The following is a 25,566-nucleotide window of genomic DNA, read 5'->3' as shown; positions in this document are numbered from 1 at the left end:
CGGTTCGCCTGAGCACTATAAAATGCTGACTTTGGGCGAGTCGGGAGCTGCTCATTCCAGAGCACATCCAAGGTGTGCTGACCGTGCCTCGTGCAGGGTTGGTTGACCAGGCGAAACCGAAGGCATCAACGACATCGGCGCAGAAAGAGTTACATCAACAGCCTCACCGTCTGGAAGCTTCATGCCGATACCTATCCCATACTTTGGCAATTAGTCTGGGAAGAAGAAAAACACCACGAGATCGGTCGGGAATGTATAGCATTGAGACGGTTATGCCCTCCATCTCGCTGGAATGGTTTGGTAATCGATGCCAAGCCTCTTACTGTCTATGTCTAGTTGTCTTATGCCATAGACCAGGTCAGATGCATCTACCATGAGATTTAAGTTCAATTCAATTCAATTCCGAGAAAGATGAATCTATGGTATAAAGGTTGGTTGAATGCAAAAAGAAAAAGCAAGCGACCGCGCGCAAAAGCCCAACGTCGCTTCAATCCGTCGTTTACATATGCCCGTCGGTCTTCATGCCATGCTTTCATAAAGCCGTAGAGCCTGACGATATACCTGTTCTTTCTCCATCTCTCCCTTCCAAGCCAACCACCTCATGCAAAATCGACAAAAAGTCATGTGCAAACAGAACAACACCAAAACACCCGTCCTCCCCATTCCTTACCTCATATACCAGATGCCCTATTTCATCAATGCCACATCAAGCCCCTCGCAAACAATCCTCCTACATCTTCATCTTCATCTACCTTTGATTAAAAAACCAACTCGTCCGCTTCGCCTTGTTCGCCTCACCGTCACCGTCCTGCTTCTGCAGGTTGCCAATGACAGGGAGCACGGGTCCGTCCGCCACGGCGCCGCCGCCACGTAGCGGTTTGGCGATGCGGGAGCCTACGCCACCGAAGCCTGCATATGAGGCGCCGCCGGCGGGGGAACCGAGACCACGAGTTGAGCCTGCCTTTGCTGATTCGAGGCGTTCTTTGACTGCCGTGAGCTGGGCTTCGAATCTAGGGGAACCTGTTAGTCGGGGTTGTCCTTGGGTGAGTAGGGAGAGAGGGTGATAGTACCGATGGTTTGCAGCAGTGAGTTTTTCTTGTGAGTCTTGGAGGAGGCTTTCGAGGGATTGGATGCGCTCGTTGCGGGCAATGAGTTTGCGCTCGGCGATGGCGACTTCCTTCTTCAAGGAGCTGTTTTGTTCGACGAGCTGGCGTTGAACAACGGTGAGTTGCTCGAGGTTGCGCTCAAGGAACATCATCTTCTTTTGCTGAGCGCGGTTGTTGGATGTCCGGAGCACGTTGTTATACTGCTCGCGGGTTTCATCCAAGGAGATTTCGAGCTCAACGACCTATAAGCTATCAGTAACTTGCTGCAATTTTGGATCTTGCATTCACTTACCCGCTCACAACGGTTCTGAAGGTCACGCATGAGGCTCTTCTTCATATTGTCGAATTCAGCAATTTGCTGTTGGACAGTCTTGCCATTGATACCGTTAGCAACGCCGTTAGCAATCGCGCCACTCTTGATGCGCTGCTGCAGACTTTCGTTCTCGGCCTTGAGCTTCTGGCTCTCTTCTGCCAGTCGTGCAGTGTCCTGCTTGAGGGTCTCGACAAGCTCGAGGTTGCCCTCTTGTCGAGCTGAGTAGGCATCAGCAAGTCGCGCCTTGAGCTCTTCCTTGTCTTGTTCGGACAGGTTGCGTTCAAGCAATTCCTCGTATTGACCTTGCAGGGACTCGCAGCGTGCTTCCAGTGCTTCTCGGCGCTTGGCTTGTGAGCCATCCTCATCACTCCGTGCAGTGAGAGAAAGCTCTGCTTGTCGTACGATGCCTTGTGTCTCGGCAATCTTTTCTCGCAGCTCTTTGATTGTGTTTGGAGCGATTGCCTCGCCTGATGAACTCAGTTCGTGAAGTTGGTCCAGCTCCTCGATGATGTTTCGGATCATCCGCTCGTTGTCGCTAAAGACCTCATCGCCAAGATCAAAGCCAGCCATCATCTGTGCCATAGCCTCGGCCTTCTTCCTCTTCTTTTCATCCATGGCGACCGAAGTCTCTTTGGCGTTCATCTTGGCGTCCAATACCTGTTGCTTGGTCTCGTCCAGTTCAGCCGTAAGCTCTGCGTTGGCCTCCTTCAGTGCATCGATGGTAATTTGATATTCCTTGCTCTCGAACTGAAGCTTCTCGAGTGACATACGCATCTCGTTCAGCTCCGAAGCCTTGAGGTCGTTGTCCTTGCCAGTCTTGACATTGATTTCCTTGTAGTACTGAAGCTCTTCTTTGACAGTCTTGAGTTCATCCTCTGTTTTGGCGAGTTGCGATTCTTTTTCTGCGACTTGATCCTGTAATTCGTTTTCCCTGCGGAGGAAGTCGTCTTTCTCGTCCTTGTCTAGAGGTATGCTTGGTGTACCTGCACGTTCCATTTCCATTCTGGAGTCCGGTCGAGGTGTCTCTGAGGTTCTCGTCGCGTCAAGCCTGGATGGCGTCCCTGATCGCGGCGTTGGAGGAGTCTTTTTTGGAGCTGGGCCAACATTTTCCAGTGGTGGAATCCACTTCTCTTTTGGGACAGTCTCTCCTCCACGCCAAAGTGTAACTTCAGTTTCGAGCGCACCAATGTGGTTTTCAAACGTCGTGACCTGACCTTGAATCTTCTTGAGCATGGCCTTGAGCTCGGCAGGGCTGAGTTCGGCGTTGACCTTGGCCTTGTTCTTGATGGTCTTCGCTCGCATACCAAATCGGAGAGTGCCCAATGTTTCGGCATCGTTATAACTACTTGGCGAACAATTAATGATGAGCGTCGTTCGGGAGTTACCACCAAGGGATTCCTGGAGAATACGGGTGAGTTTTGAGTCTCGGTAAGGGATATGCTGAGTCTTGCTGTCTGTCAGGCAGTTGATGACCATGCCCAAGGCACTCAAACTCTTGTTGATCTTCTTGGCCTCTTCCAGTGTTTGTCCACTCGCTCCGGTCTTGCCGACCTTTTCCGAACCCGCCAGATCGACCAAAAAGAGTTGCCCACTCTTCATTGATCCAGTTTCGACATTCTTCTGATTGACGGTTACGACGAAGATGGAATGCGATCGAGAAGATTCCGCGTTCATGTTTGTCGCTGAGACGGCTCGTGCGGATCCACCTCTTCGCAAGACCTCGTACACTTCCTCCTCGCTCGACACGTACACTTCCAAAAGGCCCTTTACATAGACACCCCGGTTCTTCTCTTCGTGCACCGGGAGATTGTCATTCTGGGGCATCAAGAGATCTCGAATGCGCTCCATGTAAATCTCCATGTAGCTGACCCGGACAGTGTACTCAATGTTGCTTGGCGAGGCCAGAATGCTAGCAAAGATCTGCTGGACGATACGAGGGATGACACCTTTTCCGTGCTCGTCATCCATGTCGCTACCCATCATCGTATACGACTTTCCCGCACCCGTCTGGCCGTAGGCGAAAACAGTACCGTTGTATCCGTTCAAGATGTCGTCGACGGTCGGGCGGATGGAATAGTCGAAGACGTCTACCTGGCGCGATGCCATGTCGAAGACGCGATCGAAGGTAAAGGCCCCCGCGGCCTCTTTCGACTGTACATGTCACTGTTAGTCACTGCCATGCGGCTGAAATGGAGTTGTTCGTCTATCGAGCTGCTCGGCCGTACCTGGATCGTACATGTGTCCTCAGAGTTGAACTCGACAATCGGCTCTCCGCCGCTGGCTATTTCGACCTTGTTCTGCGGGCGGAACCGCGCCACCACTGCATTGTCCAACAGTCAGTAATCTGCGGCCCTTTTCTGGTGTCTAATTTGCATCGCGGCGCACCTTTGATAGTGTTTCTGGCGGCATTTTGTCAGCTATGGCCTCTATCCGACCCCTCTTCGGCGGGAAAGTACTTACGACATGATTGCTGGCTGGTGTAGCGTTGCGGCCCAGCGGCCCTCGCTCTGTTTGCTGCTCGCGCTCGCTCTTGCAGGCGATGGTACAATCCCACCGGGAACTGCTGTTGTGGCACCGTCACGTCTTCTGGTGGCTCGGCGCGTGCGAGTTGGGTAATTACTGGCCCCGCTATGGTTAAGGGGAACCGCTGAAACGGCTGCGACTGCTTCCCTGTCACAACAGACAGCTCCGGGCTAGTGGCGACGTGAAGGAATGCAGATCAACTGGTGGGCGCACGCGCAAGAAGAGAGAGGGAACCGCAAGGGCTGATGTTTGTCTTTGTCGATGTGCAGGCTTCGGCTTCTGTTGATCGACCGACCAGGGCCTGTAAGCCAGTCGTTACTAGTAGCGCGCCTTCTTGCTCCCCGCAGCAGCCAAACCGCCGTGACGCACATGCCGCTGACCTCGCCTTTGCTGTACATCTGCATTGCAAGCCTATACCTAGTACCAGCTGTAGTAGTACTCGGTCACAATCAAGATTTGTGTGTCATGAGGCTCTGGCACTAGTCTATTTGCCTGCCTTGTCTTCACCGCCCTGCATTAGTCCAGAATCAAGACCCTCTAGTACCGGCAACGCAGACTCGTGATAAAGTCGTTGAATATATTCGTTACGCCACAGAAACAAATGTAAAAGCCCAGACCATACGCCGCGCTGGAGGAGACGCCGAGCGAAAGCTGCAAGCCTGTGATAAACCATGTATGAAAATACCCGTGCCTTCAGAACTCCATCCTATGCCATTGTCTCATTATCATCCTACCCGAGCTACCCGCTCAGTCGTCCCAGCTCTTCTCCACCGTCTCGCGAACACGCTTGGTGTACTCCTTGCGGTTCTCCTTGTATAAGTTCGACGCCTCCACATTGGCTGGGGACGATGTATTCGGGTCGTTCAACAGACTGTGCCTGTTAGCGTGTATACTATCACTGGCTTGTCACCGTCATGTCACATACCTCTGGATGCTCGTCAGAATGGCGGCAACATCGTACGTCGGGGACCAGCGGTTCTGCAGGATATCCAAACACAACTCGCCTGTCCCGTACACATTTGGATGGAACATCTGGCTAATAAACTTGACCGATGGGGGCTTGTTGGGGTATGCCTCTTCAAAGTGCATCACAAGGCGGAACGTTCCGTCTTCAAAGGGTGTGTCTGCGGGACCTATGATAACTGCGTTCCTGTCGGCCTGTTAGCAACAACGCTTCAAAAGTACATGTCGCGTGCAGAGCTGTACGTACCAGGTCATTACATTGTCGGCGATTGGAGATGCAGATACACCGGCGGGGGGATCAGTTTGCATGCGCTGTTACACCGGGTCAGCTGAAGCCTCTTTCAAGCCTGCCTACTATGCTCTCCAACGAGCCTTCTGCAGTACCAACTGGTCGACATACCTTGAAGTCACGCATCAATCGGCGGCGGGCTGCTGTAGACATGATGGGTGACTGCGCGGAGAAGATGAGTGGTGATGTATGTGGTCAAAGTAGTGGCAGGAGCAGGAGCAAGTAGAGATGTATACGTTGTGTTTTGTGTACTGCGTGTTGCGTGTTGAGGCTATCAACGTTGCCGTTGTACTGAGATGCGGGCGTGGGACCTTCCGCAGTCGGTCCACCGGCTTGTGAAGGCGAACGCCACCTCACGTGCCCTTGAAACCTAGCTTATCGCTCCTCATCGGAGCCACAACCATTCCCACCGCTCTTTCGCCAGATGCCCTCCACATCTAGTCCATCACTAAAACGCTTCACATATTACCGTCACACACACCCCATACGTCAGCGCTTGACAGCGAACATGTCACTCATTAGTGACACAAAGCCAACAACGGCGTAAATGGTATAATCATGTTGTACATGTGCATTATTCATCTCCCTCTGGCCATGTTCATATCTTGCTTTTGTGTTCATAAAAAAGCAATGTCATCGCTGCATTCCGCATTCATGCCCACCCAACTCCAAATCAATCTGACCATGCTGCATGCAGATCTGAGACAACCGCAAGCTTAAAATGCCCTCACGCCATGACCCGCTAAACACTTGACATATGTGGAATATGCGCCAAGGAAATTCAGATGGCTAAAAAGAAGAGAGCAAAGTCCCATGTCCAAGGAACTGCTCAACAAGAAAAATACTAAATTTCCCTCTACCCGGCGTTGCTGCTTCACTCGCCAGCTGCTCCGGCAACACCATGGTGGGATGCCAATGCTGACTTCTCACGGCCAAAATAGTCCACTACAGGGAAGCGAGCACGACGCTCAAGCTCATCGAGAGGGATGTGCGAACGGATGAAGCGATCTTTATCGTTAGAGGGTGGTTGATAATCCCAAGATTCTTTGCGCCCAATCTTCAGCGCACCGCAGGCCAGCTGTCGCATGCGCTGGCTTCGCAGAACGTCGTTGTGAATCCGCTTGAACTCCCACTTAGCTTCGGCCTCGGCCATGAAACTGGCAAGCACCTTTTGGTTGTGGGTCTCGGGAGAGTTTGCGAGATCATGCAGCTCTTGGGCATCTTCGGCGAGGTTGTAGAGTTGCGGACCATCGGCAAGAGAAAAGGTAAACTTCCACTGGTGGCGACGGATCATGTAGGTTGGGGTGACGGTACCCTCGCCCATGTACTCACCGAATACTTCGTCCTTGCCAGGCTTGTCCGAAACGAGGTAGTCATGGAGGCTGGAACCATCAAGAGGTAGGCGTTCGTCGACGTGTCCACCTGCTAGATCGACGAACGTTGGCAAAAGATCCATGGTGGATACAGACTCCTTGACTTCCTTGGGCGCGAAGTTGGGGCCGTTGATGATCATCGGCACCCGCGAGCTGTTCTCGTACCAGCTCATCTTGTACCACAAGCTCCTCTCGCCAAGCATGTCGCCGTGGTCGCCCGAGAAGACAACAATGGTATCTTTGTCCAGTCTGCAGTTCTTCAGAAGCTTGACGAGTTTGCCGACTTGATCGTCGACGAAGCTGCAGGCAGCAAAGTAAGCACGACGAGCGCGAAGCTTGGCCTCATCCGGTACGGGGTGGTCCCATAAGTCGATGGTCTTGAGGAGTCGCTTCGAGTGAGAGTCTTGGTTCTCTTGCGCAATCTCAACCTTGGGCAGGGGAATATCAACACCTTCGTATCGGTCCCAGTATTCCTGGATCATAGTGTAGGGGTCGTGCGGGTGGGTCAAAGAGATGGTCAAAGCAAAAGGCCTACGTGTCTCAGGATCCGAGCGGACGTAGTCGTATAGGTACTGTTGAGCCTGGTCGTGTGTAAGTGACATTCCGTGATCCCGTCAAATCTACCCAACAGTCCTTACCTTGTGCATCACATCTTCATCATAATCCAGCTGGTTGGAGCGCACACACGGACCGGCTTGCATGACCGAGGACATGTTGTGGTACCACTCTTGGCGCTCTTCTGGCTTATCCCAGTTGACAGACCATCCGAGATCGCCAGGGTAGATGTCGGAAGTAAGTCGGTGCTCAAATCCATGGAGTTGATCGGGGCCGATGAAGTGCATCTTGCCCGCAAGCGCTGTCTCATAGCCTTCTCGGCGGAGGTAGTGTGCGTAGGTTGGGATTTCAGGCCCAAGGATAGAAGCGTTATCGTAACCGCCGATCTTGGAAGGAAGCTGGCCACTGCACATGGTGAACCTGGAAGGCGCGCACAGAGGTGAGTTGCAGTAAGCGCTCGCAAAGTTGACGCCAGTCCTGGCAAGCTCGTCAAGGTGAGGCGTCTTGATCACTGACTCTGGGTCATTGAACTTTAGCATAGGTGCAGCCATCTGATCGGCCATAATATACAAGATATTTGGACGCTTCTTGTCACCCTGATGCTGAGGCTGAGATGCATAGGTCTGAGACTGCTGAAGAAGAGTCTCAGCATTGAGAAAATCATCCCCGCTTCGCTGAACACCGGAGAGCCCGTTGCCGTTAACGGCGCCGTTGCCGTTAACGGCGCCGTTGCCGTTTCCATTGCTGTTTATGGCTGCCGAAGTAAAAGAAAACTCGCCGCCAACTGGAGCTTGAGCCTCCTTGAGAGAGACGCCGCCGTCAGGCATGAAGGCTTGTTTGCCATGCTGGGCGAAAGAAGGTGGTGGCGTCTCTGGGTCTAGCAGTAGGCTGGGTGCCATGCTGCTACGTAGTGTTGCGTTGTGTAAAAGGTAATTGAAGATGCGTAAAGAGGTGACTACTTGTCAATTGGTAGCAAGCAGGGAGCTTCACAGTGATGAAGTGAAGTGAGGTGGAACTGGAACCCCGGATGACGAATGTTGCTTTATATGTGAGATAAGCGGACCCCGGAAAGTACGTTGGGCGCACGGGGTTAGTGGGGAAGGTGCGGCTTTGCAAGGTCGACCCGATGTTCAAAAGTTGGGTGGTGACTGTCGCGCGGTCACGCAATCCTACGCCATCCACGCTTCGAGTGACCAATTAGGCTAGACCCGTCCGGGAAATTCATGGCAATTACTTATTATCCTTTACCTGACAACCACACCGCCCTAATCTTGACACAAATAGGCCCGACCGAGGACAGCTCTACTCGAAAAATCTACGTCGAGTGTTAAAATACGCGAACTGTCCTGTGTCAAGTTGCGTTTTGAGTGTGGTCATTATGATCAATTTACCCTCCCTTCCACTGTCAGCATCGCCACTCAGCATTGTCAGCTATCCAGACACCCTCTCACTCTCATGTCCCCATGTCCCCATGCCCCCAGAAATACGGCCAGTCAATTTATCCTAGCGCATGCAACGCGACTGTGACTGATCTGCTTCGAGTAGTTGCCTCTCCAATGTCGAGATGGACATTGGCGCATACTAGCACCTCTATGCAGGGTGATCGATCTGGGTAGAGCCTACATGACTGATTGCATAGTATCAAGCCGACTGCACATGAGGCAGCCGGTGAGAAGTGTGGATTGGGAAGAGTGAGGTCGACAAACCCTTGGCATCCCCATGTTAAAACCTTAAACGCCTATTCGCCTGTAGCCAAGAACCCCGGACCCACGATGCACATCCGACCTGCGAGCAGCATGCGCATACTGAACCCAGCCATGACACATCACCACGCCCTGTGCTCGGGGGAGCTTTCGGATCATCGCGACCTCAGCTTCATGCACAAGAGTGGCACACGAGCACTGGGACATGACTCCGCCGCGTACCCATTATACTCCACCCGATACCCAAGGCGCTGGCTGGAACGGAGGCCACGAAACGGACATCCTGCACTTCCTCGTCATTGCCATCTTATGCCAGCCTAGCCTGAACAAGTCATGTTCGCTACTGCCGGGCGAATCACGACTATTTGCTGAGAATCGACTGCCCACTACAGATAGCGTCCTGCACCTCTCAACGACAGATGCATGCGGCTCTCTGGGGATTTGCAGCCGAGAAGCCTTTTGTAAGATACCACGTGCACATAAAGTGTTCCATCCGCTGCATAATAGTTACGCCTCGCGATCATCATCTTGCTCTAAATGCACAAACCACCAGTGGGCCGGATTCGATAGCCTTTGCTAAGTTCCGATGGCGGTGCCAAGCATCATCCTCTCTACGATGTAACCTACTGCTACCGTGGAACTTTCATCTACCATACATTTGCTTGGCAGGAGATGGCAAAGAATACTACCACGCACACGTTTTCTTCAGAATGCATAAACCCGTTCAGTGTCCGAACCGTAGCGAACCCTGGTCTTTGGGGTTCAATTGGCTAACTAGGCACATATACCAGGGTATCAATCGTCTGACTATGATTGTATACTATCATGAGGGCGTGTCGCGGAAAGGATCTGTCACATCCGAACGCGGCTGTGCACCACGCGACACGTTTGTTCAGCACACAGCGAACGGGACCGATACCATATCCTTGCTCATCCATCTTATCAAATGGCCAGTCTTCAGGAAGCGCCACACAGTAAGCTGTTGTTGAGTGGCAAGTCCATTGTGGTCTCGACTTCACATCTAGATCAACTCCACCAGACACTCAGGGTCTTTGAGGTCCACAGACTGCAGCCTTATCGCACTACACACTCTGTTTGGGACAGATCCTTATGCCACCCAAGCATAAACTTACACATTTACGACCAGGTCATCATCTACTTACTCCGTTCCCTGGGTACATTGCCAAGCCTAGACAAGAAATCCCGCCGAACTCAATACATCAACCCCACTTACGCTAATCGCCAATCCATCTGTGCTTGACGTTACTCTCAATACAAAAGGCGTGTAGCTGCGTCAGCCCCATCTCCACATACGCTAGACACCTAAAACGCACCGGTGCTGCTCTATTTTGTCAGAGCAATGGCAAAACATCGTCACGAGGAGTCAACAAGCAGTCGTGGACGAATCGCCTTGGGCTCCGAAGAGGGTAGACCCGCATGTGACCAGAGTGTCCTGCACTTGGCTATCCCCTCCAACCCTGAGGACCGCTTTTCGATGAACTGCCGACGAGCCGTCGCACATTATCCGACGACCCGCATGACAACGCGACGGCCCGCTCGCGGCATCATGGCCGCTCAACTGCGATGCGCATAACCGCTACCGATCCTTCTATCCCAACACGACACGAATACCTCGACTTATTCCGCAAAAGGGCCTTTGATAACATTCATGCCCGATTGGCTGATAACACTTTTGTTGTACAGAACGCCAATCAGATACGCACTGCATTGTTTCTCTACATTCGGATGCGAGCTTATTCACTTCATATTTGATAAGAAGTTGGTCAGCTGAGGGTTAATATTATACTAGGATTCCGATAGTCACTATCACGGCGCTTCTACTATCCCACTATAGGGAATTTTGATTGCATCTCAGGGAACACCGTTGTTGCAGAAGAGATATCCATGATCGCCGGTTCAAGTGCAGCAAGAGAGATCGAGATGACGATGTTTCAAAAACCTCAATTTCGAGGGTTATAGTAAACATTGCTCTAATCTGCCCAGTCAAAACAGATGTTCGCGCCCAACGTCTTTCCCAGCGCCACAATGACACACAAACATGCACAATCCGAACCAAATCTCGTATAAAACTTCCACGTCGCCCAAACGCATGCATTGCGCAACATGTGAGTCATTGCGGATCGGTCCACGCTTCACTCCCTCCGTCACATTGTCAATCGGGCCTTTGTCCACCGCCAGTCCAGCCGGCAGCGATGCGTTTGCCATATGCTCCAAGAACGGAATGTGTCAGCTGCTCAATTCATGGTGATATCGAATCCCCAAAGGGAATGATTGCCGACTGCGCCTCATCAGGCATATACGATCTAATTAACAGGCACCGGAATCGGAATATTCCCTTTCCCGCTTATACCACGCACTTGCGGACTGTAGTAGGGGTGCATGTTGCCGGTTGTGGGATACATTGGCTGTTCGTGTTATGTTGTGGGAATTAGACTCCGCAACAATCAATTCAATCCGGTCACTCTCCTAGACCCACTTACCTATCTAGGTAGGGCTTAAACTCCTATAGGTAACTACTAGGCTTAAAGCGGTAATCAATCAATCCAATCTGAACCTTCTAGGACCCACTTAATTGATTGTTGCGGACTGTGGTGGGAATACTAGAGGTACCGGAGATTTGTGACGGGCAACTGGCGGTATCGTGACTGTATTTCCTCATCATATACTTGACACGATGACGCCGGGTGAGAAGTCGTCTTTCCACACTGTTCGTCGATGAGATATGTTATTTACATAGGTATGGCTGCTCAGGTAAGACACTTTGTGAAACTTGACTAGAGTGACTAGTAGAATACCATGCAGGTAAATGCACATTCCGACGATATCGTCAAAACCTCACTATACCCTACACTTTTCCTACCTTCTCGTCTCATCCAATCATTCTGACTATCTAAAGTCGAGGAAACCGCCGAAAAGTAAGATGAAGGTAATTGGGGTAGGCGTACATACCGTGGCATCCATCACACCCTACTTCATAGAATAGGTAAGTCAATATAGCTGTCAAAGCCCAAACTTCCAACTTTATACTTATGGAGACACGAATCCCCATCCTACCAACCCCCATCATGCAATCCAGCAACCGAAACAGACATTTTCCACATCCGTCGGCGACTCTAAGCAGAACAAACACCACTATCCATATATCTTCCCGGATTCTCCATCCAAACTAATAAAACTACACTATAATCCCCCAAACAGCAAATATCTAGGCAAAAGTAGTTCCGTGTGCTTCGACAAGACATGCACATGCGTGAAGCGCATAGTATGTCGTGGTAAAAAATAAGAAGACAGAAAACAGCATAAACGCATTCTACTCCTGTACTTTACCCTCTGTCCTCCTTCTTTTCTATCCACAGCGCTGCAGGTGCTAGATTTTAAGTAGAGGCTGTAGTATCGTTTCCCACCCCATCATCCGCCGACTCTGTCTAGATTTACTTGTACAAATAAACCATGCCACACCTGCCTACCCAAACCCTTCATTCCTTTTGTTTTCTAACCTAGGCTATCCGTCATAGTTTTCTCCGTCCTAGGTCCTAGCTCCCCGGCCCCAGGAACGATGGCATATGGCATATATTAGAGGAAGAGCGGGGGTAAACAGTCGTAAGGTATGATTCCTAGTGGGTTTGTCCAGGATTGCTTGTGGTAACGGCGACGACGTGGATTTAGGATGGAAGGAGCTGAGATAAAGAGAGTCGATGCATAAGGTAGGATAGAAAGAAAGAAGGAGTTTACAAAGTAACTTAGAATCCCGGATTACTAGAGACTGGGAGGGGAGGTATCTATCACTGTAATGTGGATAGATGGTGAACAACTCATCTTATTGGCGCATGCAAGCATGCAAGGAGAAAGGCAGAAGCGATTTCAGTAGAAAGCACAGCGATACCGTAACATGCATTTTATAACAAAAAAAACCATGACTTTTCCTCCTCATCCTAATGCAATAAACCTGCCATGAAACCCAATTTTGTCGTCCAAAAATTATACATACAGCTGTGACGAAAACAAAAGCCCTCCCATCCCCACCCTCCCTGCCTATCCAAAAGCAGGACTAACAGCATACCCAACAACCAACTCCTCCCCTTGTTTAAAACACGACCAAAGATTCCCAACCCCCTCATCTAATCCGGGACTAAACACACTACCCACATAACAAAATACGCTCTCATGCTCCTTGACACCCAGTCGTTTGCGCAGAAAACGTACAATGGTTGCAAACGTTTGCGTTGTGCTGAGCTTGAAGATGCGCTGAGTTAGGTGCGGGGCGGAGCCGATAGGTTGGAGGCGGATTGTTACTGGAGGGTATGGGTGAGCTGGGTATGGGGGGTAGGATGGGAGGAAGGGCGGGAGGGTAGGATATGTTGGGTGAAGGTAGATGTGATGAACGAAAAGGCAAATTTGATGAATGGGAGGAATAAAACACACCTTTCTGAACACCCAACCCCCCCAGCGTTCTCAAGCGCTTTACTTGCATCGCGCGGTAGATGCGTCAATACGACGGATGCGGCCATGGTGAGAGGCGCTTCTTGTGTATCTTCCTCATCGGACGGTATGCGTTCTTTTGGGGAATTCGATTCGGACATTTTTGTCGTTTGCTCTAACGTTTGGTCTGCAGACCGTTTTAATTTTCGGATCTTCGGTTTGTGTCGTGCTGATTTGGCTCGTGACCCTGGGACAAGGTCGAGCACGAGGTGTCCTTTGGCGGTAAAAGGCGGAGTGTGGGGGTACTAGTAGTGGGGTCGTTTGTTGAGATCTTGGGTTGACAAATGGCAGCTAGTTAGGGTCTTGTGATTTTTTTCGTTCCGGGGGAGAGGGGTAGGTAAGGGGGAAAGAATTTTATGGTTGTTGGGATAGGGTAGCGAACAGAGATAAGAAGAGACTAGAGAGGTTGCGACTAATTGACTGACAGACCGTTCAGACTAAGCATCCGAGATGCAGGTGTAAAACGGACAGCCCAACGATATCTGAACCAATCAAACTACCCCACTATTACCCACACCACGCGACCTCACCTCATCAATCTTCCTGATTTTTTTTCAAACGCAAGACGAGCAGCAATAGTACAGATTTTCAACAATATTACCAATCGTATTCGATATCTAGTGTTTGTGCTACTACATATCAAAACACGATAGTTAATGATAATTGTTAAGAATATGTTAGGTTCAGTCCAGGTCGGCGAGGTGAGGTTCGTGGAGTAAGCCCGAGCAGAAGGACCGACGCGGAATGATGATCTGTCATGTACGTCCTAAGATCATCATAACAACAAGTAGATAGAACAATAGCTCTTAGTGAAGTTCAATCCAATACAGGGTTACCTTTCGTACCTCTACTCGGTCGCCTATGGTAGTCATACCACCAGAGGAGACCTTGTTCTAACAATAATATAACAACTTACAAGTCCTCCGCTTAAAAACCAGAAAAAAAAGATGCACTTCATCCACTCATTCGTCGCCATTTCCCTTTGAGTATGCCAATGATCCTTTAACAAAATCCGCCATAGTACTACCAACGCCTGTTTTCTCAGGAAAACACACACACCCACACTCGCACTCGCGCACTACCAGCCAGCCGGTTTGCGAAATCGCATTAGCCCGGCGAAAGAAGCCACAGGAGGGCTATGATGCAATAGGTATATACAAAGGGACGCATGTATCGTTAGCAACCAGGGGTCCAAAGTCCGAGGCTATACTGGGTTAAAAGAAATGGGGCAGTTTATGCCATGTCGCCAAGTGGGAGGGTGAAAGCCGAGCCTCGAAAATGCTGTGGAAACGGGTATTCGCTCGATGAGTAATGCCATCCGCCAGGGCCCCAAGTGAACAGAAAGTGGAAAGGAAATTATATCGTGGGTATTAGTCGGGTCGTGCGTTACGCCGTGTAGTCTCATGGGCTGATAGGCTCATCGACGATCAAGTTGGGCGAGGAGCTGGTCAAGTTCAGCCCAGTTCTCGCTGGTTGTTGCGAACTTGCGATGTTTGCGGGTGACAACGTGCTGTGTAGTGTTAGTGAGATGTAAGATAAAGTGAGGCTGTATTCCATACCACATCGAAGTCTTCGAATTTTTCTCTGCAGTTCTCGCAGTAACCCGGCTTCATTTCCTTCTCCACAGTCTTGCGCCTTCGGAGAGCTGCTGCTTTGCGAGCCTGCCTCTCTTCGTCTCCATCGAGGATGTGTCCCATGGACTCTTGGGCTTTACGCTTGGCTGCCCGCATTGGTTGAGAATGCTCGTGGTTGAGCGCGGTCCTCACATCGTTTGTGACGGACGAATGACCACTATTCGTATTCGTCGACGGTACGCTGTTCTTCTCGAGGACCTTTCGTTTCAATTGGTTGACTTCCTTGCTGTTTCCAGCACGAGGCGCTGCTGCAGTTGATGATATCATCTGCGAGCGAATGGCCGACGTGATGTTGGACTGGTGGAGACCAGACGCGACTGGCTCACCAGCAATGAAGCGAGGCATGGCTCGGATGCTAGCCTGAGCACTGCCAAACATGGGAGGAGCACCGTCTGCGGTGTTGCAACGCTTGAGGGGAAGGGCCTTTGGGGGATCTAACGGCTTCGCGTCCTCATCTTCCTTAATGATGACGGCAGGCGCACTAGGACGCCTGGCCAAATTGTTGTTCTCTGCCAACGCATTCTTCTCCTCCAATGCCAACGCAGCACGCGTTCGGGGGGCCTGTGCTGCCTGTCGTGCTAGACGGCGCGCCTCTTGCTCCTCCTGTTGACGGCGACCAAAGTGAGGATCCTCGACAAAGGGACACTTGCCGTTGCCCGAAGCACGGAATTGCGGCCACTTGCCCTTTTCCTTCTCCACCTTTTGGTACTCGCGAATCATAACAGGTCGGGTGACCTCGTCCATATCATGCACGTAGACGTAGTATCCGCGGAGAGGGACCATATCCTGCGAAGCCATAAGGTAGTCGCGGTCCATCTTCTCATTCTGCAGCAACTTCTGGAGATCAGCAGGACGGCCCTTCTGGGCGGCCAGGTTCTGACGCGTGGGGTAACTCGATGCATCTTCGCCGGTCTCTTTGTTGAACATGGTATCCACCATGCGCTGCAGCTTTTCGACGGACCATATCTTCATCCCGAGGCTCTTAGCCTTGTACAAAATATCACAGCGATCCGACTTTTCCAGGGCGGCGTCAAAGACGTTCTTCTTGTTTTCCAACTGGGCTGGGTTGACGGTTCCTTTGTGAGCCGATGAACTGCCATCGACGTCGGCAGGAATGGGACGCGTTGTGATGACATGAGTGACTTCCCGAGAGAAGAACTTGACCTCGCGCTGAGCACTGTTAGTACTAAAAGTGTAAATAATAAACACGGGTCACGTACTGATCCTAGGATACGGGCCCTGCTCATCAGCTTGTCCTTCTGGGGATCCGAAACGCTATCAAAGTAGAAGGCAAACTGGGGGAACAGCTTGCGGTAGTGACGCTGCCATTGCCTGATGGTTTCCAAGTCGTTGGCGGCTCGCTGGGCGGCATGCTTTGGCGTGACCTTTGTCTCTCTTGCGGCTTCCAGCTTCCGGGTGAGGGCAGTCGGCTGGGCCCCGCTCCGACGGACAAGGCCATGGCGACGGGATTCGGCATCATCAACTTCGATAATCTGCTTCTTGGATGGTGGTTGGCCATAGTTCAGGTCGCGTTGCTCACTGGCGTGGGATCGCTGGCGCTTTCCTCCCATGGCGGTGGCGCGTAATGGCGAGTTTGTGGCATTTTGGAGGTTTGCAAGTGGAACGCGGCGGCTCGACATGACTGCAGAAACCTGAGGTGAGGGTGGAAGGACTGCTGCTGCCATACGTAGGGTTCAGGGCGTCCTGGGCTGGTGATTGGAGGGAATGCTGGCGGGAGGGGCAGCGATGCGTGTGGCAGCTCTGGACGCGACTTCAGACACGACGAGGATTTTTCAGCAGCGTGTGGCAGCCATGTCGGTACGGGTGAATGTCGGGAGATGTATGTGAAGAGTACAGGTGCAAAGTGAGCGAGGGAAATGCGCGTGACGGGCCGGGGTCTGCCTTCATGAACCAAGGAAAGAGTCGAGAGGGTTTGTTGTGGAGGCTGGTATGATGATTGAATGCTCAATGCGTTAGGCGGAATCCGGAAAGGCCGCCCAATCTCGCGCGAACCACGGAATAATCTGCCTGGCAACCAAACAACCCACCCTTGCGGTCAACATCGTCAATGCACGCATGCACGACATGCTACTGCAAATGGCTAGTCGCCAGGTACCCGCGCCCTGCTCATCTCACTGTCCATGGTTGAGCATGCTTTGTCTGCTTAGACGACTCCTTTACGCATACCCCACTTCTCCCACCTCCTTTCTGATTCAGAGCCTGGGTATACACCACCTCTACGCGCCTGTCGACGCGTTAAAGAGGCCGTGCCTGCCGAGGCTGTCTTTTCTTTTTTAAGTGTGAATCGCCCAATGCCGCATACTTTGTTATTGCTCGATGAATGACGGCATGTACACGTGGAGCCAAGGTATCCATGTGTCTCTGTTGTGTTGTGGCCGATGCGCGTATAAGAAGCGTAATCCGCATTTTCCATTTCGATGCATAACTTGTCTCTTCTCTACTATTCGAAGACTAGTTCTGCATAAGACCATGTTGCACTTCTGTAGGACAATTGCTGACTAGGTCTTACACGCGCAATACTCACTCTTCTTCACTCCCCTTTGGGGCACACCCATAGATATGGCCACTTCAACTCATCGAGATACACGTGCGGTTGCGCGATGAACTTTCGACTATTCAAGCTTCTTAATTTCTGTTCTCATACCTTTGTCGCCACATAGCTCCGCACTCCCTACACGTGCAAGTATTGCCGACCTCTACTTCACTTTCACTCGCAACACGCGCGCGCAATGGCCCCTCACTTCTATTTAGTCCATATGAAGAAAGTCCCTCATTCATCGCATTGCCCACTTGCACCCATACCCAAACTCGACTCCACCTATACTTGACTTCTGCTCCGACCCATACCCCACCCTGCTCTAACAGCCGTCATGCCCCACCATCCCCGCCGCAGCAGAGCCTATCGCCCGCCCTATGATGATGATGATGATGATGTAAGTAAGAAGATCTTGGGTTGCGGCACCTCGCTAATCATCTGCACAGGCGCGTTCACTGTCGCCCACAAAGGACTCATCCAGATCTGGCGGCCAGGATTCCAACCGGGACCGCATGCGTCATCGCAGCCCGACTCCACCTGCTACTACTGACCGGGATGTGTTCGATGAAGACCTGGAAAACTTCTTTAGACGTGCCATCCGTGCCTATGAGCTGGTCAGGTCCTACCCGCGCGACTGCAGGGGCGGAACCCGATGGTCGCGTAGTGCTGTCGAAGAAGTCCGAAAGTTTGGTATCGACTTGCACAATGAGGTCAACGCTCTGAAGCGCCACCTACGTGAATATAAGGAGCGCAATAATTGGGACGAGCTCGAGATGGAGTACATGCGCGATGAGGTTGAGAAGGTGCGCGAGTACTGTGAGAACGTCATGACCTTGATCAACGACTTGGAGCGTGTTCCCTTGCATCAGCGCATGAGCCGCAACAGCGCTGGACAGAATCAAGAGCATGATGAGGAGTAGGGGGCAAGCAGTCTTGTCACGGTTACTCGGGCTTTGCATGATCGAAGCGGATCGTCTGGACTCCTGATTATACCCCAGAGAACTGTTGAAGAGTAATGGATAGGCGGTAATGGGAATGTTTGTGGAGGGATAATGATCAAGGAAACTTCGATACGGTGAACGATGTAGACGCTAAGAACTTGTTTCTTTTGCAGTCATGAATCAACCCTGGTGTATATCCAGGGAACTTTTCTCCTTTAGAAAGTCTCACGGCTATGCTGTATCTGCGTCTACATGTCCTGTAACATCCTCTATCAACCCTGCGCTGTGCAATGACAGAGGTGGCTTACCTCTGAATACGAGAAGTGACATGTGAAAGCAGCTCCAAGATAAGGAGTAGCAAGGGTCGGGTGAGGACACAGATGTCATGTCGTTCTGCCTCCATCACCTGACAATACGCGGCTGGCCACCAAAGCACATGATGTGGACTTTTCGATTTGCTCAAGTCAGGCACATGTACTAAATTTGCAAAGAAAGAAAATTCGCCGGACGTTAGCACGCGTTTCCCACCGTTCCGGCTCATTGGCGTTCGGCGCTCGGCAATCGGAAAGCTGGACCCTGGTGCAACACAGGGAGTGCCACAGCTCAACACTTTCACATGCTTGCCAAGTTGCATCCTACAGCCCTCGAGATTTTCACAAATTTGGAATAATGCCGTCTCAGCGAAACAAGGATAGCCGCGAGGCGGCTGTCAAAGCTTCGGGTTTAACTCACATGCGCCTGTCATTCTTTTTGCGCATCAGACTGGACGGTTGTCATTCGCGCACAATTACGCTGTACTGCCGGTGAACGTTGGAAGGCTGCTCGTTGCTATTTTCAAGTACCGGTCAAGACTGGGGAGATAAGGAGACATTATGATGCAGGGGGAACAAGAACAACTTCCCACGACTACATTCGACTCGGCGACCCTTGTTGAACTGGAGGGGAGTACCTACAGACGCAGTATGCTATACAGCGTACTTCCAACGCTCGTGTCGAATCACATACCGACCATACCGTCGCTCCGCCAGTCCCTCAACGATGTGCGCAACCGTGGAGCGCACAGCAAATCCAACTCTGTAACTGAGATACCACAACCCGAGACTCCTCCACCGAGCTATTCTTCAACACCCCAAAGCGGCTCTGCTACACCGAACAGACTTGCTGTCGCGTTAGAAGAGGCGGACCTCGACTTTGGTGAGGATATATCGGAAAGGCCGGTTTCCTCCAGTAGCGCACTTCCGCCACTGTTCGGAACCCATGAGGAAGGCACTGGTATCAGATGGAAATATGCAAGTTTAGGTACGTACTCAAACCGTAGATATCAGGGGTTGTGCTTACAACATGCAGGCACGAGCCTCATGGCTCAAGCAACACGAGAATCCAGCGCGCCAAGTAGTAGTTCCGACGATTCATCTGCGATACTCATTCGTCAATTATATATCCACGGCATAACCTACCTTCTTCGAGGGCTTCCAGCGAAGCTTACACTAGACGAACAGCTGAGCATACAGGCTGCCCTACCACAAGACTTGGTTGAGAACTGTCGAAATCCAGACGCGAACGCACTGGTTTCAATGCCATGTCGCAGTATAAGTCCTCAACAGCCACCACGAAACCCTACAGTTCTCCACCGTCTTACAGCGGCCCTCGTCTTTCAAACCTTTGTTCTCATACAATTCCTCCTACCATACATCAAGTTGCTTCTTTCCCATACCTACCAATTTGAGAGGAAGCACCAAATCACGAAAAGACTGGTAAACACAGGCGTCGCAACAGCAGACGACATTGGACGGAGGACGTTAAGGTTATCGCAAACAGTGTGTCAGATGAACGATGGGATGGTAGGTCAAGCTCTCAATGAGATGACTATCTGGTGGGTTCAAAGTGTGACAGGAGGCGTTCAGCAAGGTTTCATGGAAGGTATGAAGGTTGTAAAGTCAGGTGAAAGCCAGCGACGTGGGAAGGCTGCTGAGAAGATGAACTGAACTTGTCGTGTTTTTTGCATTGGCGGAGGCGTTGGGTATTTGCATTAGTATGGAGTTGCGTGATTACGAATATTAATGAACATTTGAACTTGACGTATGCGCCAAACTTATGCGTGGACTGTAGAAAATACAAGTGTTGGCCTTTGCGAAATTGACACTGCTTGCCCCTCGTCGCGTTCTCCTCCTCTGAACCGCTTATCTTCCTTATCGGGGGCATGGCGGGCTACTTAGCGCGTCGTTTGTGCACGGCCCCCAGAAAAAGTGCATGGCAAAGTTTCTAGTAACGACTGCCCGCCATTTTTTCATCTCAATTCGCCGTCGTTACTGAGGCGCAAACTGAGAAAAATACCCTTCTTTTGCGTCAAAAGTTTATATACCCCTTCTATACCCCGAACTGATTGACATCTTCACACGCACATCATGTTTGGTGCAGTGAGAAGATACCCGGCCACCCTCTCGAGGAGTCTGGCTGGAATCTCGTCTAGAGCCCTTCGCACACCCTTCACTCAGACTCTTGGTGTTCTACGGATACCATTGCAGACGTCCCGTCTCGCAAATGCCTCGTTTGCTGGCTTCCACAACAGCGCAAAGTGGCAAGATGCCGCGGCCGCAGCAGAGGCAGCCCAGAGCATCAGTGAGGACGGCCCGGCCACAAAGTTCGCAGAATTGGCCACACGCGGACTCGTGCACCCCAATCTCATCAACACGATTACGAAGCAGATGAAGTTGACGACCATGACGGATGTGCAAACCCGAACAATCAACGAGGCTTTGAGCGGCGTCGATGTGTAAGTTCCTCCACTATCTCTAGATATAGGCGGCGACTAACAAGATGCAGCATTGCCCAGGCAAAGACTGGTACCGGTAAAACACTGGGTTTCCTCATTCCCGTTATTCAACGCATCATCCAAGCCGACCCAAGTCTCGCCGACAAGCCTAGAGGATACAAGCGCGCCAAAGCCGACGACATTAGGGCCATTGTCATGTCACCGACACGTGAATTGGCAGAGCAAATTGCCGTTGAGGCTAAGAAGGTCACCTCTGGCACTGGCATCATCGTGCAATGCGCAGTTGGTGGAACACGCAAGCGAGAGATGCTTGTGAAGACACAACGTGAAGGTTGCCATCTCATGATTGCAACACCCGGCCGACTGTACGATATTCTTTCCGACCCATACTCTGGTATCAAGGCACCAAGGCTCAATGCCTTTGTCTTGGACGAAGCCGATCGTCTGCTCGACGATGGTTTCACCAAGGAGATTGACGAAATCAAGAAGATTCTCCCCGACCCAGAAGAGGTCGAACGCCAAAATCTCATGTTCTCGGCTACTATTCCCCGCAACGTTGTCGATCTAGTCCGTCGTACCATGCGCCCTGGTTTCCACTTCGCCAAGTGCGTCGATGAGAACGAGGAGCCAACACACGAGCGTATTCCCCAGAAGATAGTTATGCTTGCCGGTTTCGAGAACATCATCCCCACCCTGTACGAGCTCGTGTGCAAAGAACAAGCAGAGGCTCAGAGAGGTGGATCGCGTCCCTTCAAGGCCATTGTCTACTTCAACAGCACTGCTGAAGTCACATTGGCTGCATCCGTCTTCTACAAACTCAACGGTGGCCTCAAACGCGGCAACTCACCTCTCGGTGGACTCCGCAACTTTGAAATCCACGCCAAGCTCAGCCAAGCACAGCGTACTAGAGCTGCAGATGATTTCCGCACAGCCAAAAGTGGTGTACTCTTCTCTTCTGATGTAACTGCTCGTGGTATGGATTTCCCAGAGGTCACGCACGTCATCCAGATTGGTCTTCCACGCGATCGTGACTCGTACATCCATCGTCTTGGTCGTACTGGTCGTGCTGGAAAAGAGGGTGAGGGATGGCTGTTCCTCACTCCGTTTGAGAAGCAAGAAGTGCGCCGCCGTCTCAGAGACTTGCCTCTCACCGACTCTACAAAGGAACTAAACATCGCCGCTCTTGACATGAGCCAAGAGTCCGAGATCCCGGAGGACATCAATCAGATCCTCCAGCAGTGCGTGGAAGCACACAAGAAGGTCTACCCAGACCAACTTGATGCTGCCTTCCGTGGCTTGTTTGGAAGCTACCAGTGGTATGGCGACAAGCACGGCTTGGTCGAGGGTGCAAACCGCCTAGCAGAATTCGGCTGGGGTATGGAAACACCACCACCGCCTCCTGCTGCCGTGTTCAGCGGTGGTAGACGAGGTGGAGGCGGAGGCCGCAGTGGTGGCTATGGAGGAAACCGTGATGGAGGTCGCGGTGGCTTTGGAGACCGTGGTGGTGACCGAAGGGGAGGCGGCGGCTTCGGTGGTGACCGTGGCGGTGATCGACGAGGTGGAGGTGGAGGTGGCTACAGTCGTGGCTTCGGTGGTGGACGGGGTCATGGTGGCCACGACACAGGCCCAAGCCGCGGCTTTGGCGGCGACAGGAGAGGTGGAAGCGGAGGCGGAGGTTTCGGCGGTGACCGACAGAGACGCGAGCCTCGCATGGCGTTCTAAGGAATTCCCTCCTTTCGCCTCTCCTCTCTCGACTATGTGAGCCGAGGCTTCATCCCCTTTGACTTGACAGCCACGACGACGACGACTGCTGCCCCCACCACCTTTCATGTACTATACACTGTATACCCCAACTTGACGAGACGAGAGAAACGGAACCCGGATTACTGTCACAGGTGTTGCTTGAAGACAACAAGCAGACAGGGAATATATGATGGAAAGATCTGGGTCTACAACCCCATCAGGTTTGCATATTGGGCGGCGTTTTTTTTTCTCTCAGATCGTTATTTTTCTGCTCGCTCTACTCTTTTACAGGAAGGAAAAGAGAGAGAGAGAGGAGCGAGAAAGAGAACGAAGAGGGATGGTAAATGTTGTTTCCACCGAAGACCAATCTCCAATCACGAATGTTTTTTATTCAATCTTCGATCCTGGTACTCTGGTATAGGAGTTTCTTTGTATGTTTGTATGTATGTAGGTTTGGATTGGAATGAAAAGTTTTATGTCTATGTATATCTAGTTGTTGGTTTCGTAGGTGATCTTGTAGATGATGATGAACAACGTAAGGAAGAATAGAACGCCGCCAGCACCTACATACATACCACCGTATCCCTCCCCACTACCTCTACTCCCCCTTCCCCTCCACCTTCTGCTTCCCCGCCTCAACCACCCTAACAAATTCCTCAAACGCCTCCTCCCCAATCTCATACGTATGCTCCCTCGCCGGATAGCTCCCGTCCTTAACCTCCTTTCTATATTCCCCCAATGCCCTCTCCGCCTCCCCCCACACATTCCCAAACTTCTTCACAAACTTGGGTACAAACCTCCCCGGCGGATAATACCCCAACATATCCACCTGCACCAGCACCTGGCCCGAACACCCAGCCCCAGCCCCAATCCCAATCGTCGGTATCCGTAACTCCTTGGTCACCACGGCCGCTACTTCAGCGGGGACGGCTTCAAGTACTACGGCAAAGGCGCCTGCGTTTTGCACGGCGCGCGCATCGCGTAGGACTTGCAGTGCAGATGCAGCGGTGCGGCCCTGGACACGGAAACCAGACAGGGCGTGCGCGCGTTGCGGTGTCAGTCCTACATGTGCGAGAACAGGAATACCAGCGGTCGTTATAGTCCTTATAGTAGGTGCCATCTGTTCGCCGCCTTCGAGCTTGATAGCCTTCACACGACCAATTTTCAGCATCGTAATCGCAGTCGTCAGAGCCTGCTGGGGGCTAATCTCGTAGCTTCCCATGGGGAGGTCACCAACGGTAAACGCTGCTTTAGTAGCGCGCGCCACGGATTTACAATGCAGTAGCATTTCTTCGAGGAGGATTTCAGACGTGTCTTCCATGCCTAGGGCGACCATGGCGAGGCTGTCGCCGACTAGTATCATGTCCATGCCGGCGTGGTCGGCGACGTGGGCGCTGGGGAAGTCGTGGGCGGTTATCATGGTTATGGGTTCGTGCTTGCGGTACATGGATTGGAGGCTGGCGATTGTGACGGGTTTGCGGGTGAGGGCTGCGCCGAGGGGGGAGTGCGAACTCCATCGTGTTGGGATGGGTAAGAGAGGCGACGGCGAGAGCGAGAGCGATGGCAGCCTAGACGTCTTGTTTGTGAGACGCAGAGGCGTTCGCAGGGTGGATAGGAGGGCACGCGACATTGTGCTGTTGTAGTTGTGGGTTGTTCTGTTGTCGGGAACAGCGCAGGCTGGGTTTATGGTGGAGTTTCGACAAGTGAGAAAGTGAGAGTCCAGAGGGACAGAGCAGACACGTTTTCAGCGTCAGCCATCATGTCTGGGGGTGGCGGAAGAGCGAAGAGTGCTTTAAGCAACATGTGCAGAGAGCTGCGCTGAAGATTCCATCACCTTGGTGTTTGGACTGGGATGCTTTACCGAGGGATCTGCTCGGTCGCGTCAGGGGTCTGGGTCCCTTTGTTCGGAGCGTATTGGTCGGCCCCGCGCTGGAGTGAGATGTGCCTATGTAAGTTCTGATTCATACAACGGGATTGTGACTCTCTCCTGCATCATACATTGTAGTGATCGGGATTGTTGTTCTTGGGCCGGCGGTGCGAACGAGGCAGGACCTCGGGGAAGCTGCGGCATTGCATGATGCCGATTGGATGTACAGATTGTGCACCTAATCCGGACAATCGGACAATGAGCAGGTGGCAAAGTTCGGAGTTCCTGGAGGATATTGAGCGGGTAAGAGTATAATGCTGGTTTCTGCAGATTATACTGCTTTGAGTTGCTTAAGTGAGGCTGTCATATGAGGCTTGCTTTGGCCAGTCGCAAACGGTAATGCAACATCAGAAGGTTTGCTTCACCCTGAGCGTTATGCAATTGACGATCGGAGTTTAGTGCATGACTTGAGTTGGAGAAGATGATGCTCTCTGTAGATGTTATGAGACAGTTCAGCCCGCGAGGGTTGCGCTGTGCTGTGTATAGTGATGGGCGTGAACATGTCGATACATAGATAGTCTGTCGGTCTCGTTGGATACATAGTCCACACAAGCAGCAACCATATGCTTGTTGTAGCAAAGACACCTTGACAAGAGTTGTGCGTTCACAAGTAAATGATGGAGGGTGGCGCGCCATATCTCTCGGCGATGAGCGACCGGGGCGAGT

At 51.8% G+C, this 25,566-nt stretch overlaps 9 protein-coding genes across 9 annotated transcripts; 3 read left to right on the top strand and 6 right to left on the bottom strand.

Moving 5' to 3' along the window:
- Positions 1–748: 748 nt before the first annotated feature.
- On the bottom strand, positions 749–3,525 carry PtrM4_020840 (KIP1, Kinesin protein; the record flags this gene model as incomplete). Its single annotated transcript, XM_066103417.1, has 3 exons — positions 749–1,010; positions 1,071–1,348; positions 1,399–3,525. The coding sequence occupies 3 exons, from the start codon at positions 3,523–3,525 to the stop codon at positions 749–751; spliced, it is 2,667 nt and encodes an 888-aa protein (XP_065965619.1).
- A 1,164-nt stretch (positions 3,526–4,689) lies between these two features.
- PtrM4_020830 (Ubiquitin-protein ligase) lies at positions 4,690–5,031 on the bottom strand (the record flags this gene model as incomplete). The annotated part of the gene is made up of 2 exons (XM_001931927.2): positions 4,690–4,813; positions 4,868–5,031. 2 exons carry the CDS (start codon positions 5,029–5,031, stop codon positions 4,690–4,692), a joined length of 288 nt encoding a protein of 95 aa, XP_001931962.2.
- A 1,037-nt stretch (positions 5,032–6,068) lies between these two features.
- PtrM4_020820 (choline sulfatase) lies at positions 6,069–7,673 on the bottom strand (the record flags this gene model as incomplete). The annotated part of the gene is made up of 2 exons (XM_066103416.1): positions 6,069–7,148; positions 7,206–7,673. 2 exons carry the CDS (start codon positions 7,671–7,673, stop codon positions 6,069–6,071), a joined length of 1,548 nt encoding a protein of 515 aa, XP_065965618.1.
- Positions 7,674–13,008: 5,335 nt separating this feature from the next.
- On the bottom strand, positions 13,009–13,354 carry PtrM4_020810 (uncharacterized protein; the record flags this gene model as incomplete). The annotated part of the gene is made up of 2 exons (XM_066103415.1): positions 13,009–13,138; positions 13,269–13,354. 2 exons carry the CDS (start codon positions 13,352–13,354, stop codon positions 13,009–13,011), a joined length of 216 nt encoding a protein of 71 aa, XP_065965617.1.
- Positions 13,355–14,742: 1,388 nt separating this feature from the next.
- PtrM4_020800 (Dfp1-Him1-M multi-domain protein) lies at positions 14,743–16,599 on the bottom strand (the record flags this gene model as incomplete). Its single annotated transcript, XM_001931924.1, has 3 exons — positions 14,743–14,835; positions 14,885–16,129; positions 16,180–16,599. 3 exons carry the CDS (start codon positions 16,597–16,599, stop codon positions 14,743–14,745), a joined length of 1,758 nt encoding a protein of 585 aa, XP_001931959.1.
- A 1,429-nt stretch (positions 16,600–18,028) lies between these two features.
- PtrM4_020790 (uncharacterized protein) lies at positions 18,029–18,436 on the top strand (the record flags this gene model as incomplete). Its single annotated transcript, XM_001931923.2, has 1 exon — positions 18,029–18,436. One exon carries the CDS (start codon positions 18,029–18,031, stop codon positions 18,434–18,436), a length of 408 nt encoding a protein of 135 aa, XP_001931958.2.
- An 893-nt stretch (positions 18,437–19,329) lies between these two features.
- PtrM4_020780 (uncharacterized protein) lies at positions 19,330–20,442 on the top strand (the record flags this gene model as incomplete). The annotated part of the gene is made up of 2 exons (XM_001931922.2): positions 19,330–19,756; positions 19,805–20,442. The coding sequence occupies 2 exons, from the start codon at positions 19,330–19,332 to the stop codon at positions 20,440–20,442; spliced, it is 1,065 nt and encodes a 354-aa protein (XP_001931957.1).
- A 420-nt stretch (positions 20,443–20,862) lies between these two features.
- Positions 20,863–22,952, top strand: PtrM4_020770 (SrmB, Superfamily II DNA and RNA helicase; the record flags this gene model as incomplete). The annotated part of the gene is made up of 2 exons (XM_001931921.1): positions 20,863–21,230; positions 21,281–22,952. 2 exons carry the CDS (start codon positions 20,863–20,865, stop codon positions 22,950–22,952), a joined length of 2,040 nt encoding a protein of 679 aa, XP_001931956.1.
- Positions 22,953–23,462: 510 nt separating this feature from the next.
- Positions 23,463–24,603, bottom strand: PtrM4_020760 (PanB, Ketopantoate hydroxymethyltransferase; the record flags this gene model as incomplete). Its single annotated transcript, XM_066103414.1, has 2 exons — positions 23,463–23,536; positions 23,826–24,603. 2 exons carry the CDS (start codon positions 24,601–24,603, stop codon positions 23,463–23,465), a joined length of 852 nt encoding a protein of 283 aa, XP_065965616.1.
- Between the last annotated feature and the right edge of the window lie 963 nt (positions 24,604–25,566).

Source organism: Pyrenophora tritici-repentis, chromosome 1 (genome assembly GCF_003171515.1).
Source record: "Pyrenophora tritici-repentis strain M4 chromosome 1, whole genome shotgun sequence".
Lineage (NCBI taxonomy): Eukaryota > Fungi > Ascomycota > Dothideomycetes > Pleosporales > Pleosporaceae > Pyrenophora > Pyrenophora tritici-repentis.
This window is presented reverse-complemented; position numbering and strand designations above follow the sequence as displayed.